The sequence below is a fragment of the Balaenoptera ricei genome, chromosome 3, assembly GCF_028023285.1.
Source record: "Balaenoptera ricei isolate mBalRic1 chromosome 3, mBalRic1.hap2, whole genome shotgun sequence".
Lineage (NCBI taxonomy): Eukaryota > Metazoa > Chordata > Mammalia > Artiodactyla > Balaenopteridae > Balaenoptera > Balaenoptera ricei.
Genome location: NC_082641.1, coordinates 308,133 through 324,839, shown reverse-complemented (window position 1 = coordinate 324,839; position 16,707 = coordinate 308,133). Strand labels below are relative to the sequence as shown.

General features: G+C 51.4%; 1 protein-coding gene across 2 annotated transcripts in view; it reads right to left on the bottom strand.

Annotated features, from left to right (window-relative positions):
- The window catches only part of CEP72 (centrosomal protein 72), a 32,981-nt gene that overhangs the window by 2,500 nt on the left and 13,774 nt on the right, over nt 1–16,707 (bottom strand). For both annotated transcript variants that reach the window (XR_009502585.1, XM_059919195.1), the window contains exons 5-8: nt 14,417–14,595; nt 12,842–13,012; nt 10,872–11,140; nt 353–479 (exon numbers count right to left, since the gene is read on the bottom strand). Coding sequence is in view for 1 of the 2 variants with exons in the window: in XM_059919195.1 (XP_059775178.1) it covers nt 353–479; nt 10,872–11,140; nt 12,842–13,012; nt 14,417–14,595 (746 nt within the window). In the remaining variant the exon portion in view is untranslated. The remainder of the gene's footprint in view (nt 1–352; nt 480–10,871; nt 11,141–12,841; nt 13,013–14,416; nt 14,596–16,707) is intronic.

Below are 16,707 nucleotides of genomic sequence, written 5' to 3'. Positions count from 1 at the left end.
GGAGCAGACACTCAGGCTGAAGCCCCTGTGGGACCCCACGTCACCTCACATTACCCCAGAGCAGGCTGCACCCCACCTTGAAATCCCAAGGGCACTTTTGCAAAACTGGCAAAGTAGAATCCAAGACAGTGAAGAGGGAAACAAAAATGACCTGGGTCTGGAAGGAGCCGTAATCAAGGAGAAGGACGCCCCGGGGAGGGCCCCGTGGCCTTTCAGCAGCTCAGAGAGACGGTCCCGGCACGCATGCCTGCCCTGGCAGGGCTGGGGGCTCTGACCCCGCTTCACTGCACTTGCTGAGTCTGAACCCTGTGAAATCCTGACTCTTACACATACAAGTAAACCATGAACTCACCAGTGATCTGCAAGTTCAGTGTGGATGGAGTGTCGGTGTTTCTCACTTCTTTTTTCACGCTGAACAGAAGAGACTTCAAGCTACTGCTTTCCTCCAGAGTTCTGTCCAGATGCTGCCTCAGGTGATCCTGCAGACACAGAGCAACGCACGCCAAACAGACGAGTCAAACTCTGTGCAGACTGCATCGCTACAAAGATGGCATCTGGGGCCCGTCTGTCTGGATCCAAATGGTCCCAAACTGCACACTGTAAGGGGAAGGGGTGCCACTACTCATCTGCCCAAACCCCCAAATCCACGGTCCTCTGTTTCCGGGTTGACAGGCCCGCTATGCCCATGGGGACGACGCACTGCCCAGTGACCAGGCAGGCTGGGGCTGCAGCCCTTCCTGGATGCGAGAGCCATTTGTGTGCAGACACCCAGAGGATGCCAGTACCACTTCACTATTTTTCATTTATGCCTCTAAAAATGAAGCTTTGTGTAGGATCTCTGTCTTGATAAGACGATAAGCACCAGACACTTCAGACACTTGTCTCCCAGCAACCCCGTGGCTACTTTCACTCCCATTTTACAAACGGGGGGACTGAGCACGGAGGGTGCTCACGCCCGGGGAGAAGACCCGTCCCCGCCACACACAACGCACAGAAGCCACCACGTGGCACCCTGCTCACCAGCTGCCGCATCGCGAGGCCTTGCGGGGCTGCGTGGAATGGCCGTGGAGGGCCTGCACCCTGCTAAGCCTTCAGAGGAGACCACAGCCCCGAGTGACAGCCTGACAGCAACTTCAGGAGGCCCCAGGACACACGGCTCAGCTGCCCTGGGCTCTGACTACAGAGACTGCACAGGGTAAGCGTGTGCTGTTTGAGGTGTGACTGGGGGTAACTTGTTATGCAGCAACAGACAACCTAACACAGGGGGTTCAGTACCTGCTGCCATCCCTACAGCCCACCCTCTTAACCACGGGACAGAAGCCAAAAAGCTTCTACACAGCAAAGGAAACCATCAACAAAATGAAAAGGCAGCCTACGGATTGGGAGAAAATATTTGCAAACCATTTGTCTGATAAGGGGTTAATATCCAAAATACATAAAGAACTCACACAACAGTGAAAAAAACAATCTGATTTAAAAATGGGCAGAGGACCTGAACAGACATTTTTTCAAAGAAGACATACAGATGGCCAACAGGCGCATAAAAAGGTGCTCAACCTCACTAGTCATCAGGGAAATGCAGTTCAAAAGCACAGTGAGGTGTCACCACACCTGTCAGAATGGCTTCATCAAAAAGACAAGCGATAACAAGTGCTGCCACGGGTGTGGAGAAAAGGGAACCCTCGTGCGCTGTTGGTAGGAATGTAAATTGGTGCAGCCACTACGGAGAACAGTATGGAGGTTCCTCAGACAATTAAAAACAGAGCTACCAGATCCAGCAATTCCACTTCTGGGTACTTATCTGAAGAAAACAAAAACACTAATTTGAAAAGATATGTGCACCCCCCATGTTCATAGCAGCATTACTTACAATAGCCAAGATATGGAGCAACCTAAGTGCCCACCAATAGATGAACGGATAAAGAAGATGTGCTATATGTATACGATGAGAAAGACAAGTACCATATGATCTCAGTCATATGTGGAATCTAAAACAAACAAACAAAGTGAAGCTCACATACAGAGAACTTGGTGCCTGCCAGAAGCAGAGGTTAGGGGTGGGAGAAGTGGGTGAACCGTTCCTGCTTTTTAGTTTAATTCAATTGAATTTTTTAAAAAAGTCTACTGCAAATAAAAGGGAGAGGTTGTTAATTAGATAAAAAACACAAGACCCAAGTGTATGCTGCCTACAAGGAGCCCACTTTAAATACAAGCACACCAGTAAATTAAAAGGACAGAAAAAGATACACTATAGCAACACTAATGGAAGAAAGCTGCGGTGGCTACTCGCTCACGTCAGACAGAGCAGAATAAGAGAGAGAAAGAGCAGGTACAAAGGGGAAAAGCACGAGAGGAAGCATCACACATTCAGGGGACTGACAGGGGTTAATGGCAGGCAGGGTGTCAGGTGACGGCAGTGCGTGGAGGGAAAGGCAGAGAACAGGCCAGGAGGTGCACCAACACGGGACGGCAACACCGGGAGGACCACTCCCTGGAAACGCCGACACCACTGAGCACACAGGTGTCACCTGAGCAGCCCCCGAGAGATCAGGGCACAGGCGTGGGCCCGTCACATGGCACAGGAGTGACCAGATTCACACCGGGCAGCCTAACTCCACGGCCCGCACACTCAACCCTGACGACATACGAGCTTGACCAAAAAGAACAATTATACTATATGAATCAAATTTACTTATTTTGGCTATTAAATAAATAAATAAATAAATAAATAAATAAAAATAAAATGAAAGGACACTCTAAATAGTTTCCATACAATTAAACTGAACCATAATGATCAGTGAGGTAAAAACCTCAACATGCTGAATGCACGATGGTCTTTAAGTAAAAATTATACATGTTTAAGGTGCCCCTTCGATGGTCTGATGTGCATGTACATAGTGATGACCACAGTCAAGGTAATACACACATCTTCTCTTCACAGAGTAACCATTTCTTTGGTGATGAGAACACGGGAAATCTGTTCTCTCAGCAGATTCCCAGATTCAGTGCGGTCTTATTAGCTGTGATCATCAGGCACGCTTTAGAGCCCTAGACTTAGTCACCTGCAGAACTGCCACTCTGTGCCCTGGACCGCCATCTCCCCACCCCCCCACCCCCCACCTCCCCACCGCTGGTGACCACCCTTCTACTCCCTGCTTCTATGAACTCTTAGATTCCATATATGAGATCATGGAGTTTGTTTTCTTTCCACGTCTGACTTATTTCACTTAGCATAACGCCCTCGAGGTCTATGGGCGAGCAACGTTTGCCACATTGTTGCAAATGGCAGGATTTCCTTCTTTTGAAAGCTGTGTAATGTCCCACTGTACACATACACCGCGTCTTCTTTACCCACTCATCCGCTGAAGGACACTTAGGTTGCTTCCACATCTTGGTTCCTGTGAATAACACTGCAGTGAACATGGCAGTACATGTATCTCTTCCAGATCCTGATTTCACTTCCTTTGGATAAATAGGCAGAAGTGGGATTGCTGGATCATATGCTAGTTCTACTGTAGATTTTTTGAGGACCCTCCATACTGTTCTCCAGAGCGGCTGCACCAACTTACATTCCCGCTAACAGTGCACGAGGGTTCCCTTCTCTCCACATCCTCCACTTGTTATCTCTTGTCTTTTTGATGACAGCCATTCTGCAGGTGTGAAGTGACAGTTCACTCTGGTTTTGATTTGCATTTCCCTGATGATTAGTAATACTGAGCATCCTTTTCACATGTCTGTTGACCATCTGTATGTCGTCTTTTTTAGGTCCTCTGCCCATTTTTTAATTGGGTTTCTTTTTTTTTTTTCTATTGAGTTGTATGAATTCTTTATATATTCTGGATATTAACCCCTCATCGGATAAATGGTTTGCAAATATTTTCTCCCAATCCATAGGCTACCTTTTCATTTTGGTGATGGTTTCCTTTGCTCTGCAGAAACTTTTAGTTTGAGGTAGTCCCACTAGTTTATTTTTGCTTTTGTTGCCTTTGCTTTTGGTGTTACATCCAAAAAATCACTGTCAAGGCCACGTCAAGGAGCTTTTTTTCCCGTTTTCTTCTAGGAGGTTTTTTTTTTTTTTTTTTTTTCTTTTTTGGCCGCACCACGCAGCATGTGGGATCTTAGTTCCCCGACCAGGGATCAAACCCACGCCCCCTGCAGTGGAAGCACAGAGTCCTAACCACTGGACCACCAGGGAAGCCCCTTCTAGGAGTTTTAGTTTCAAGTCTTATATTTAAATTTTTTATCCACTCTGAGTTGAATTTTGTGTGTGCTGTAAGATAAGGGTCCAAGTTCATTCTTTTGCCTGTGAACATCCAGTTTTCCCAACACCATTTACTGAAGAGATTATCCTTTCACCATGGTGTATTCTTGGTGCCCTTGTCAAAAATTAGTTGACTGGGCTTCCCTGGTGGCGCAGTCGTTGAGAGTCTGCCTGCCGATGCAGGGGACGCGGGTTCGAGCCCTGGTCTGGGAAGATCCCACAGGCGGCGGAGCAATTGGGCCCGTGAGCCACAACTACTGAGCCTGCGTGTCTGGAGCTTGTGCTCCGCAACAAGAGAGGCCACAACAGTGAGAGGCCCGCGCACAGCGATGAAGAGCGGCCCCCGCTCGCCGCAACTGGAGAAAGCCCTTGCACAGAAACTAAGACTCAACACAGCCAAAAATAAATAAATAAATTAATTTAAAAAAAAATTAGTTGACCATATATGCGTGGGTTTATTTTTGGGTTTATTTTTGGGTTCTCTATTCTGTTCCAGTAATCTATGTCTGTTTTTATGCCAGCACCATACTGTTATGATTACTATAGCTTTGTAATATAATTTTAAATCAGAAAGTGATGCCTGAAACTCTGTTCTTTCTCAATATCACTTTGGTGATTTGGGGTCTTTTGTGGAACTACAAAAAGAAGAATACAAATTAAAAGAAAAATAATTATACAAATTTTAGAATTGTTTTTTCTATTTCTGTGAAAAATGCCATTGGAATTTTTATAGGGCTTACACTGCGACTGTAGATGTCTTTGGGCAGTATGGACATTTTAACACTAACAACCTTCCACCCATGAACATGGGATATCCTTCCGCTCATTTGTCTTCTTCAACTTCTTTTATCAATGTTTTATAGCTTTCAGTGTTAAGATCTTTAACCTTCTTGGTTAAATTTATTCTTTTTGATGCTATAAATGGAATTGTTTTAGAACAATCATTGGTGTAAAGAAATAAGAATGATTTTGTTATGCTGACTTTGTATCCTGCAACTTCACTGAATTTATTTGTTCTAATTTTCTTTTGTAAAGTCTTTAATGTTTTCTACATGAATGATCACATCACATCATCTACAAATAGAGGTAACTTTACTCCTTCCTTTCCAATCTGGAGGCCTTTTGTTTCTTTTTCTCACCTGCTTGCTCTTGCTAGTACAGTTGATCCCTGAACAACGGCGGGTTGGGGGGCTGGGGTGCCAACTCTCCTTGCAGCTGAAAATCTGCATATAATTTATAGTCAGCCCTCCAAATCTGTAGTTCCGTGTCCGTGGATTCAACCAACTTCCAATTGTGTAGTACCATAGTATTTACTATTAAAAAAATCCACATATAAATGAACCCATGTAGTTCAAACCCACGTGTTCAAGGGTCAGCTGTACTTCCAGTGGAAGAGAAGCTGCAGAGTGGACACCCTGGTCTCATACTGGGTCTTAGAGGAAAAGCATTCAGTCTCCCCCACTGATCGTGAGGCGAGCCAAGGGCTTCTCACAAATGGCCTTTACTGTGTTGAGGAAATTTTCTTTTATGAATGGATGTTGAACTTTTTCAGATGCTTTATCTCCATCACTTGGGATGACTGTGTGGTCTTTATCTTTCCATGAGTTAATGTATCATATTAATTTGTGTAGGTTAAACCAACCTTGCATTCCAGGGGACAATCCCTCTTGGTGATGATGTGTTGCTGAATTTGGTATACCAGTCTTCTGTTGAGGATTTTTACATCTATGTGCATCAGATAGTAGCCTGTAGTTTTCTTTTCTGTGGTGTCTTTGGCTTTGGTATCTGGGCAATGCTGGCTTTATGAAATTAGTTTTAAAGTATTCCCTCTACTTCTATTTTTTTGTAAAAGTTTAAGAAGGATAAGTATTAATTCTTATTTGAATGTCTGATAGAATTCAGCCATGAAGCCATCTGGTCCTGGACTTTCCTTTATTAAGAGGTTGATTACTGTTCCATCTCATTTGTTATTGGTCTCTTAGGTTTTATTTCTTCTTGATACAGTCTCGGTAGGTTGTATGTTCCTAGGAATTTATCCATTTCTCCTAGGTTCTCCAATATGCTTGTATATAACCATTCCTTGACTCTTTTTATTTCTGAGGCATCCGTTGTAATGCCTCCTCTTTCATTTTTGATTTTGAATCTCCTCTCTTTCTTAGTCTAGCTAAGAGTTTATTGGTTTTGTATATTTTCAAAACCCAACTCAGTTTTGTTAATTTTTTTCCTGTTGTTTTTCTACTCTCTTATTTTTGCTATGATCTTTATTATTTCCTTCCTTCTGCTTACTTTGGATTCAGTTTGTTCTTTTCTCTAGTTCCTCTAGCTGTAAAGTTAGGTTGTTTGAGATTTTGAGATCTTTCTTCCTTTTTAGTGTAGGCATTTGTGAGTGATGGTCTCATGGTGAGGTTACAAAGGACGAGGGCAGCCTCAGCCAGGAAGTGGGCTCCACTGCCAGGTCCACACTGTGCTGGCTCTGGCTGCCCTTCAGTGCCACCTGGTGGCGGAATTCCCACAGGTCCAACAGGACACCTTGGTCTCATAGCTGGCTGGTGCAGACAGGACAGCAGCAGGGACCCCAGGTCACCCAGGTAACTGGAACCTCTCTCACCAGTGTTCTGGGGAGCCTGGGCCAGGGAACACTGGGGCCACAGAAACTCCACCTCCAGCCCAGCCTCACTCTCTCTTTTTCTCTCCCACTCGGCCTCTCTCAGAACAGAATGCAGCCGCCCAGGAGAGGCAGAGCTGGGACAAGTGGCAATGCTGCCATCTGCAATCACTGTCATGAGGGGTCCTGGAGTGACAGAGTCATGCTGCATCCCTGAAGGGCAGCTGGAGTCCCTGGGGGTGAGGAGAGCCTGGTGGGGGAGGGGGTTTGTATCCTGCAAGGGCAGGAAGGGGCCCCAGTGTTGTGCCCGACAGCTGTAAGGGGAAGCAGTGTTGAGAAGCTACCCTCATTCTGTGACGTCAAAACTACATTTTGCTCCATCTGTGAACAAACGGAACTAACTCACCATCTCCCTCCGAGTGTCGCTGAGTTCCGACACCACCTCACTCATCTTCACACTATACTGCTGCTCTAGCTCACCAAGGCGACTCTGCAAAGACTTATTTTCCATAGTCAGGGAGCTAATTTCTTCATTCACACGTTGTTGAACTGTCCTGAGTGGCTGTGAACTCTCGGACAGATGACAAAATGTGTCTTGCCTGAGCTAGAAGTAAGAATCAAACATTATTACAACATTTACGTTGAAAGGATGAGTGTAAACAAAACATATTCAATGCATTTTGAATAACACGGGCTACATGGCTCAGAAACACTGACTGGCATGGAGACTGGAAAAGGGACACGTACACCATTGAAATGACCTCATCAGGCCTCTTTATCCCCAGCCGTGGATGAGGACCAACAGGCAAAGAGCAACAGTTTTAGAGACCTAGAGAAAAGGGCCCTCAGGGAAAGGCCACCGTTAGGAAGGTCTGCTTGAACGCTCTCTTACACAGCACCGAGCTCCTGCTCCAGGCCTGGCCCTGCAGTGCGAACAGTCTGGCAGCTCCACGCCTGGGAAAGCACACAGTCCTGCTGCTAGCCCTGAGAGGGTGTAGGTTTATGGGGTCAGAATCCAGGGGCGCCAGCTTCTCAGGGCATCCTGATTCCAGATGGAGAAGCTGAGGGGCCAAGACACTGAGCGGAAGGCCTCTGGTGCAGCTAAGCTGGGAGATCCAGGCAGAGCTCAGGGTCTGCTGGAAGGAGAGAGCTGGCAGGTCCCTGCTGCCCCTGGGACACGTGAGGCTGCAATCAGGCTGAGGGGAAAGAGAAGGTGGCCCTGGGGACACAGCATGTCCCCATCTCACACCCCGACTCTGGATGTGGGGTCCCCTGTGTGCCCCTGTACCCAGGCACCAGGCAGAAGAAAACCCAAGTCCTCTCTGGGGAGGGGCCATCTTCCTGGGCCTCAAGTCATTTCCACCAAAAGGTCAGCAAATCCAGGGCCCTGCATCCAGTCAAATGGTCAGAGGGTTCGGAGAAGACAGCAGCAGCATTTTAGTCTCTCCAAATCCCCACATAAAGACAGAGCAAGGAGAAGCAAACACCCAGGAAGAGCAATGCCAACACCACTGGCTGATGACACACCTCCAGGAAGCCCGGAGCGCCAGCAGGTGGGAAACGACAGCCACAGGCCGCGCGGAGTCCTCCGTGTCTGCCACCTCCCGAGAACCCAGACGCTGTGGACAGGACCATCAGGACAGTCCCCGCAGCGCAGCGAGGCAGTGAGGCCGGTGAGGCGGTCCAGCGAGACGCGGGGACCAGCGCCCAGCAGTGGGGCGCAAGCACCTGCCCGCAGAGCCCTGGGCCGGCTCACGAGGCACGCTTCACTGCTGCGCCGGGGCCTGCAGCCACCCCAGGGCCTGTCCTCCACCAGGCCGAGGAGCGCCACCTCCAGGGCGGCCTTCTTCCCGGGCGGCACGGCCAAGTGCAATTTGGTACACACCTGCGCGGAAACAAACCACGACCTTGGCTTTTTCCGCGCCTGAAACCAGTGGGCGTGATGCAGCAGTAGGCGTGCGCGTCACACTGACGCCTCATCCCGCCACCTGCGAGCACGATGAACGCTTCACACACCGCAAACCCACAGGGGCGGCGCATGGGACTCACCTCCCCGCCCCCCGCACGTGTGTCCACATCCGTGGGGCGGGGACAACATCTCACACCGGGAGGAGCGGCGAAACTGTCACCCGAGTGTAACAGTCAGGAGACCAGTCGGTTCCCAGGGGCAGCTGCCCTGGGCCCTCCTGAACCAGGCCCAGCGACTCTGGGAGGGAGGAGACTAGCCTCGGCCTGAACGGTCCCTGGAGCCCAGCGGGCCGCCAGTGCAGCGCAGCGACGCCGGACTAGCGGGAGGCCCGGCCGGGGCGGTGCCGGCACAAGCTGCTGAGCAGAGCCACCCCGGCTCCACCCCGGCCCGACCGCGCCAGCACCACAGAGCCCCCGGCACTCACGGCGACGCTCCCGTTTCTTCCGTTCAGAAATTATCTCACCAATTTTAAGGGGTTAGTGCAGAAAGGGGGACGGCTCCTGCCCACTTTCTGAGTGTCTAGGGAACAACTCCTGGGTCCGGGATTTAGGGAGTAAATGCCAGCAGTGCCAGAGCTGGGGACGAGGCCCCGCCGCCCTTCGCAGCCCGGGGCTCCCCACTGTTACACAAATAAAGGGCTTTTCTCCTAAAGACCGTCTGGAACAGCCAGCGAGACCCTGAAGGGAGTGTGGGAGCAACCTGGGCCACTTGAGCCGGGACAGACCCTCACTCCTGGCATCACTGCCCACCCACGGGAGCCCCCGGAGCACCGGGAAACACATGCCCGCAGAGGGGACACTGCTCTGCCCGAGGTCACACCAAGGGCGGGGCAGCCGTCTCCTGGGAGCGGTCAGCGTGGGAACCCTGAGGCCGGCCGCTGGCCCCCAAGAGCCGAGGCTGAGAGCCGCCATCAGCACAAACACCTCCATCAGAAGCTGCACCTGCACCAGGCGCGGGGGACAGAGCCGAGGTCCCCAGGGTGGTCAGGCTTCTGCCTTCCACCCGGCAGAAGGGTCGTGCCCTCTCCAAGAGGACGACCACCACAGGGTCACAGTACTCAGAGGAGGGGGCACCGCAGGCAGCGCCCCTCCTGCAAAGCCCCAATCCCACAGCAAGGGCCAGTCCCTCAGGCGAGGCGCTGCCCGGGGTGACATCCGTCTGGGGACAGGGAAGGCCCAGGCACATTCCCAACTCAAGCAAATCCTCATTTTCCATCCTTCACTCAATCCAGTGAGAGACTAAAGAGGCAAACAGACAGCGGCCAGACCAGCCATGAAAGCAGAGCTTGGCCCCGCGGCCTGCGGCGGCCACCCTGGAAGCCACCCACCACCTACGACGAGCCCAGCGTCCCTGATTCTACTGTCTCCAGCTCAGGACCAACCACAGGGGGCCAGGCGCTCCCCTCACCAACCTCGTGGGACGCCCCCTTCCAGCCCCACCCCCCAGCCTCCCCGGGCCGCAGCCCCCGTCAGGGCACCCGCGCCCCTCTCTGCTGGGACGCTCTCCCCCACCGCCCGCCTGGGAGTGACGTGGCAGGGCCAACCCCCTGCCCCGCGAGCTCGGAGGGCAAGCCACCCACTGTCTGCTGGGTGGTCTTCACTGGTGTCTCAAACTTTGAGAATGTCTCAGTCTCCAACTGGGCCAGTGACAAGGGCGACGAAGCACCGTCCACAACCGCTCTGGGTGACTCTGGGGGAGAACTTCCACTCCCGAACGAGGACGTGTCCTTCGAGAACCAAAGGACGCACGCCCAGGACTCCCGCTCCCGAGAGCGCCGTGGATGGCTCCAGCCGGCGGGGCGAGGAGGCTGCGTAGGCCGGCAGCCCCCCTGGGGTGACACTTCCACCTCGAGGCCCTTCGCACCGCGGGAGAGGCGCGGAGCCCGGAAGCGCGCTTCTAACAAAACGGAGCGGTGACAGCGCTGCGGAGCAGTTCACCTAAGAGCTACGTTCACCGCGGGGTCGTGGTTAGCGCCGAGGATGGAAGACGCGGCCTGACAGAGGACGGCGGCCCCTCGGCCTCCACAGCTGGCTCACCTCACTCACGCTGCGCGGCCTCCGCTGCTCGGGCCCCAAGGCCGCCGCATGGGAACAGGGCCCCGCGCTCCAGCCCTCCGGACCGCTCTGCCAGCTCAGACTCTCCTCCAGGCAGCGCAGACGCTCCTGGTCCGCAGGTGCCTGGAACCTCCCGCCAGGCACCCTTCGCTTCCTGTACTTTTCCGGAGCAGGCAAGGGATTTGACCCCTTTTGCGTCAATAAACTTGACTTCTGAGAAGAGGGGGCTGAGTCCTCAGTGTCCGTGGAGTCTGCAACAGAGAAGGGGCAGAGCCCTCACCACCAGGCACCCTGGGCTCAGGGACCGGCACTGCAATTTAAACAGCTGTGTGCACATGCATGCGTGTGTGTGCACGTGAGCATATGTGCAGGCATGCGTGTGCCTGTGTACGGATGCACGTGCACACACAAATATGCAAAATCCACCGAAGAGTGACAAAACCGAGGCAGTAACTTTAACCAATGAATCGACTACTTATTGTATGTCCTCTCACCAAAACTATGTATAACAAAGATGAGTCAAGTGGGTAACAAGATCTGGAAGTTACAGTGGATTTAATAACTTGTTCCTACCGGAGACGCTGTCGACGCGTCGGATCTAAGACCCTCCCTGCCCAGCCGCTGAGCCACTTCCCGGGCACCGCGGGGCCCGGCACCCCACAGCCCAGGGCCCTCCTCCCAGGGCAGGCTCTCCTCTTGAGGCCCCTCAGCCCGAGCCCTGGACCCTCCTGCACGTGGACTCTGCAGGCACGCGGGCTCAAATCTGCCCCAAAAGGCTGCCCTCTGGCCAGGCCTCCCCTCAGGGCTCCGTGAACAGAGCCACACCCAGGGCGTCCCCAGCGAACTCGGGCCGCGAGTGCTCGTGACCTGAGCGGACGGACACCACTGTCATGTGGCTGCCCAAGTCAGAGACCACCCGGACAGTCCTCCCCCCAGTTCCCTGTCCATCACCATACGTCACCAAGTCCACCCAACCGGCGCCAGCAGGCCACCTCTGCCCCTTGCCGGGACGGGTCTGCCGCACCCACTCAGACGGACCCACCGCCCACCCTCCACAACTCAAATGCCCACCGGCCACTCCATGCCGTCCCCTGCCTCCAGCCCGGGGACCTGGCCCCCACCCACGCGGCACCGCGCTCCCTCACCTTGACCTGCGACCTGTGCCCTTCCTGCCCCCACCTCCAGCCCAGGGCCTCCACATGAGCCCACCCCCCCAGATGACACACAGCTGAGCCTGGCCACCAGGACCCAGCAGAGCAAGCCACACTGGGACTGGGGGCCGGCCCACAGCAGCACAGTCTGAATGCTTCAAAACCCTCCAGGACGCAGACGACGGGAGGACCCAGAAACAGTTCCAGCTCACAGGCGCCTGAGACACGACGCTAAGATACGCCACGTGCACCGGACAGGATCCGGGACCCGAACACGCATCCACGCATCCCCATGCACACATACACGTGTAGATCCGGGTGTAGGGACACACGCGTGCGGTCTCAGGCCACGGAGCAAATGTGGCAGGTGCCTCGATGCCACGGCCTGCTCTGCAGTGGCCACGGGGCACTGGGCAGCCACCACCACGCCCCACCAAAGTCCCCACGGGCTCACCTGCACGGGCCTCAGGCAGGGGCTAGGTTCGCTCACGCTGGGAGGCTTCTGACGCCTTTTCCATGTTCGTGCAAACAACACTCTCATTTAACTTATTTAATTTCCCTTGTCTTTCATTTTTTAAACTGTAACAGTAGCCACTGTCATAACCTGGGCCCATGTATGTATCCAGAAGAAACTGTGTGTGAGCGAGAGTGTATACTCACAGACCAGGAACCTAAACCACAGATGTTCTACAAATGTCAACTTCCATTTATAGGGAAGATTCTTTCCTAAGACATCTTGGAGAGCTACGCGCACACACACGATGAAGAAAAGAGGAGAGAAGACGGTGAGGCTGGGCTCACCTGGACACGGGGCCAAGTGCCGCAGGGGGAGCTCGCCACAGCGCTGGTCCTGCACCCTCGGCCCCGCACGGTCCCCGCTGGAGCCGCTCCTCCGCATCTCAGGGCCCTTCCTCAGGGCGTCCCCGCACTGGTACCGTGCTGACTCAGGACTCGACAGGGGCCGCGACTCTGCTGCATTAAAAAACATTTTAAAAGCTTTGTTTCAGGCTTCCAACAGTGTACCGTATCTGTCAAGTATACTCCTTCCGTGGGGTAAACGGGAAAAGAAGGCTGAGCGGGTAACACAGCACCAGCCCACCCTGGTGGGAACCTGCAGTGGTCACCGCCCGCAGCGCCCCAGGGGAGGGTGACCCAGCCCCACTCCGGAGAAACTGTTCGGCCGAGGAATCAAGGCAGACACGACGGTCAACAGAACCCAGAGACTCCAGCCCACTGAATTAACAAGGGCGCCAAGGTTATTAAATGAAGAAAAAGACAGTCTTTTCAACAAATGGCACTGGCACAACTGGACATACGTGGGGGGACAGGCGGGCAACTTGACCATCTCATACCACACCCAGAAGTTCACTCAAAAGAGCGGCTCTCAGACCTAAGCACTGACCCCCAGCACATGGACCGGTCCGTGGGAGAAACCCTCCACCAGCAGGGGCAGCACACCGAAAAGCACGACCATGAAGGAAAACATGATGAACTGGATTTCACTGAAATAACACTGCTCTTGGAAGCACTGTTTAGAAAACAAAAGGCAAGCCACAGCAGGGGCAGAAACTTGCAGTACGTATATCTGAGAAAGGGCTTGTGTTCAAACACCATGAAGAAGTCTTATGCTTCAACACCAAGAAAAGAAAAGGAGAGGGGAACAGACAGGAACAGAAACGCCACAGAAGAAGATGTGAGCGCGTGAAGAGGCTGTCGTGACTTGTTTTCAGGAAATGCTAATTAAAACCATCAAGAGATACCACCACACACCCAGGACGGGAGCCAGCGTTAGAGAGACTGACAGTCCCAGGAGCTGGTGGGGATGCCAAGGCAGAGGTGGTCCTGCAGCAGGGAAGCCCCAGCCCGCTGCATCTTCATGGAAAGCCCTCAGGAACCCACAACTCAGAAGCAGCAGCAATGGAGCTGAAGCTCACACACAAGTCCTGGCGGAAGAGCCCCAGCAAAGGGCGTGAAGTTCACGTGCACGTCCTCATCAAGGCTCACGTCCTGACCAACGTGCAGCTGGAGCCGGGAGTCCCCTCGTGGCCGGCAGGGACTCATTCCCTCCAGCACAGGACGTTTCCTCCTTGTCTGCTTAGACATCTCACTTCTTCTCTATCCCTGTAACTGATCTGAGGAGGGACCTGATATAAACAGCCCTGCAACATGACTACATCCACCTCAAATACACTGACTTCTTCTTTTGTAATTCCATGATCCAAATTACTGACATTTACAAGTGCACAAGACTCCATGAAGATTCTACATTTAAAGGTAAGCTCTCTAAAAAAGGCCGCCGTGGACTCTGAAGCCAGCAGGCATCAACCTCCCAGAAAGGCTGCAGGCGCTGGCCCTCTCCGTGTAGCAGCAGCCTACCTTGGGAGCTCTGGAAGCTGGCCTCTTGCTCCTGCTGGCTGGAACTCATGCTCCCAGGAGGGTTGCTCAAGTCCCACTCACACTCGGCAATGAGGTTCAGGACCGCCTCATCATCCGCGTCCATGACCAAGCCCTTCTTGGCCGAGGGGTCAGTGCACTTGGCTCTGGAGTGATGCGGTCTGCAAAGAAAAGCAAACCCAGTGCTGGCACTGCAGCCCACAGAGCACTCCAGCCCGTACAGACCCAGGGAGGGAGGCGCCTACTCCGCGAGCACGGCCACAAGGTCTCCGAGGAGGAGGAGCTGGTGTCTCTACCACAGTGAAGTTGGAGCAGACTCGGCCAGGACAACTGGTCACCACGCCAGGATTCATTCAAGGACAGAAGTCCCAAGAAGCTCCCCTGTGCTAGGATCTCCTAGCACATCCACAGTGCCATACGTGTGATCAAGAAAGCTCGAGGAGGACTTCCCTGGGGATCAGTGGCGAAGACTCCATGCTCCCATTGCAGGGGGTGAGGGTTCGATCCCTGGTCAGGGAACTAGATTCCCCCATGCCACATAGCATGGCCAAAAAACAGAAAACAAACAAACAAAAAAGTAAGTTCAAGGATGTGGTGTTCCGAATTTCTATTTTCACATTAAGTGAAAATATTTCCCTACCAACTGAAATGTGAGGCTTTAGAATAGGACGTCCCTCCATACAGAGGTAAACACTCACAGGGAACCTCATTTCCAACAAAGGCAGCTTAAGAAATCACTCTTCAAGATAGAACTCAATCACATACTATGAATATTGATTTTATGACACCTTATCGTACTTTGAGAGATCAATGAATGATATTCCTTATTTTCTCATACTGAAAGTGTTCCAGATCCCTGTAGAAAGAAGGGGACTTGGTTCTCCTTCGTGGTCTGACCACAGAAACCTGACAGTGGACACATGCAGCCTCTCTGGGTATCCACTGTCACCTCTGGATAATAGGACACTGCACCAGATCACCTAAACTCTGTGGTAACTTAGTCTTCAGATAATCAAGCACAGGTAAACTGCAAAACACTGCTGAAAGAAATTAAAGATGATATAAATAAATGGAAACACACCCCACGTTCACTGATTGGAAGACTTAACACTGTTAAAATGTCAATACTACCCAAAGCAATCTACGGAATCAGTGCAATCCCATCAAAATCCCAAAGACGTTTTTTGCAGAAACAGAAAAACTCATCCTAAAATGCGTCTGGAATCTCAAGGGACTCCAAATAGCCAAAACAACATTGAAAAAGAGCAAGCATTAGAACTAGACTCAGATACGGCAAACATGCTGGATGAAATCAGACTCCGATTTAAAACAACTATGAGTAATAATGCTAAAAGATCTAATGGAAAAAAGAGACAACATGAAAGAACGGATGGGAATGTAAACAGAGAGATGGAAATTCTAAGAAAGAAGCAAACAGACGCATTAGAGTCAAAAACACTGTAACAGAAAAGAACACCTCTGATGAGCTCTAGACTGGGCATGGCTGAGGAAGGGATCTCGGAACTCGAGAATATATCAACAGAAACCTCCAGAACTGAAAAGCGAAGATTAAAGAAGACTGAAAAAAACCAGAATAGAATACCCAAGAATCGTGGGACAACTACAAAAGGTGTAACATACACATTTGAGAATACCAGAAGGAGAAGAGAGAGGGGAACCAAAAAAATATTTGAAGATGACTTAAAATTTCCTTAACTTAATGTCAGACACCAAATCACAGAACCAGGAAGCTCAGAGAACAGTGGCAGAGTAAATGCCCAAAAAATTACAGCAAGGAATATATTCTACTGGAGAAAACCTAAGACAAAGAAAAACATCTTGAAATAGGCCAGAGGGGAAAACCATGCAAGCAAAAATAAGAGTAAAGTGAAATACTCAGTACGGAGACAAAAAAACTACCAACCTAGAATTCTGTACCCTGCAAAATTATCCTTCAAAAGTGAAGGAGAAATGAAGACTTTCTCAGATAAACAAAAACTGAGGGAATTTGTTGCCAGTAGACCTGCCTGGTAAGAAACATTAAAAGAAGTTCTTTAGAGAGAAAGAGAATGACACAGGTCAGAAACTCAAATCAGAGATGGAATAAGTGAAGGCAGAATAAAAACTTCTACTTTTCTTACAATCTAACAGGCAACAGTTTGTTTGAAATAATAGCGACAATGTACTCAATACATTATGTTCATGTATTACATGCAGGGCTATAGTTTGGGTATAAATGAAATGAATGACAGCAATGATACAAGGGGCAGGAG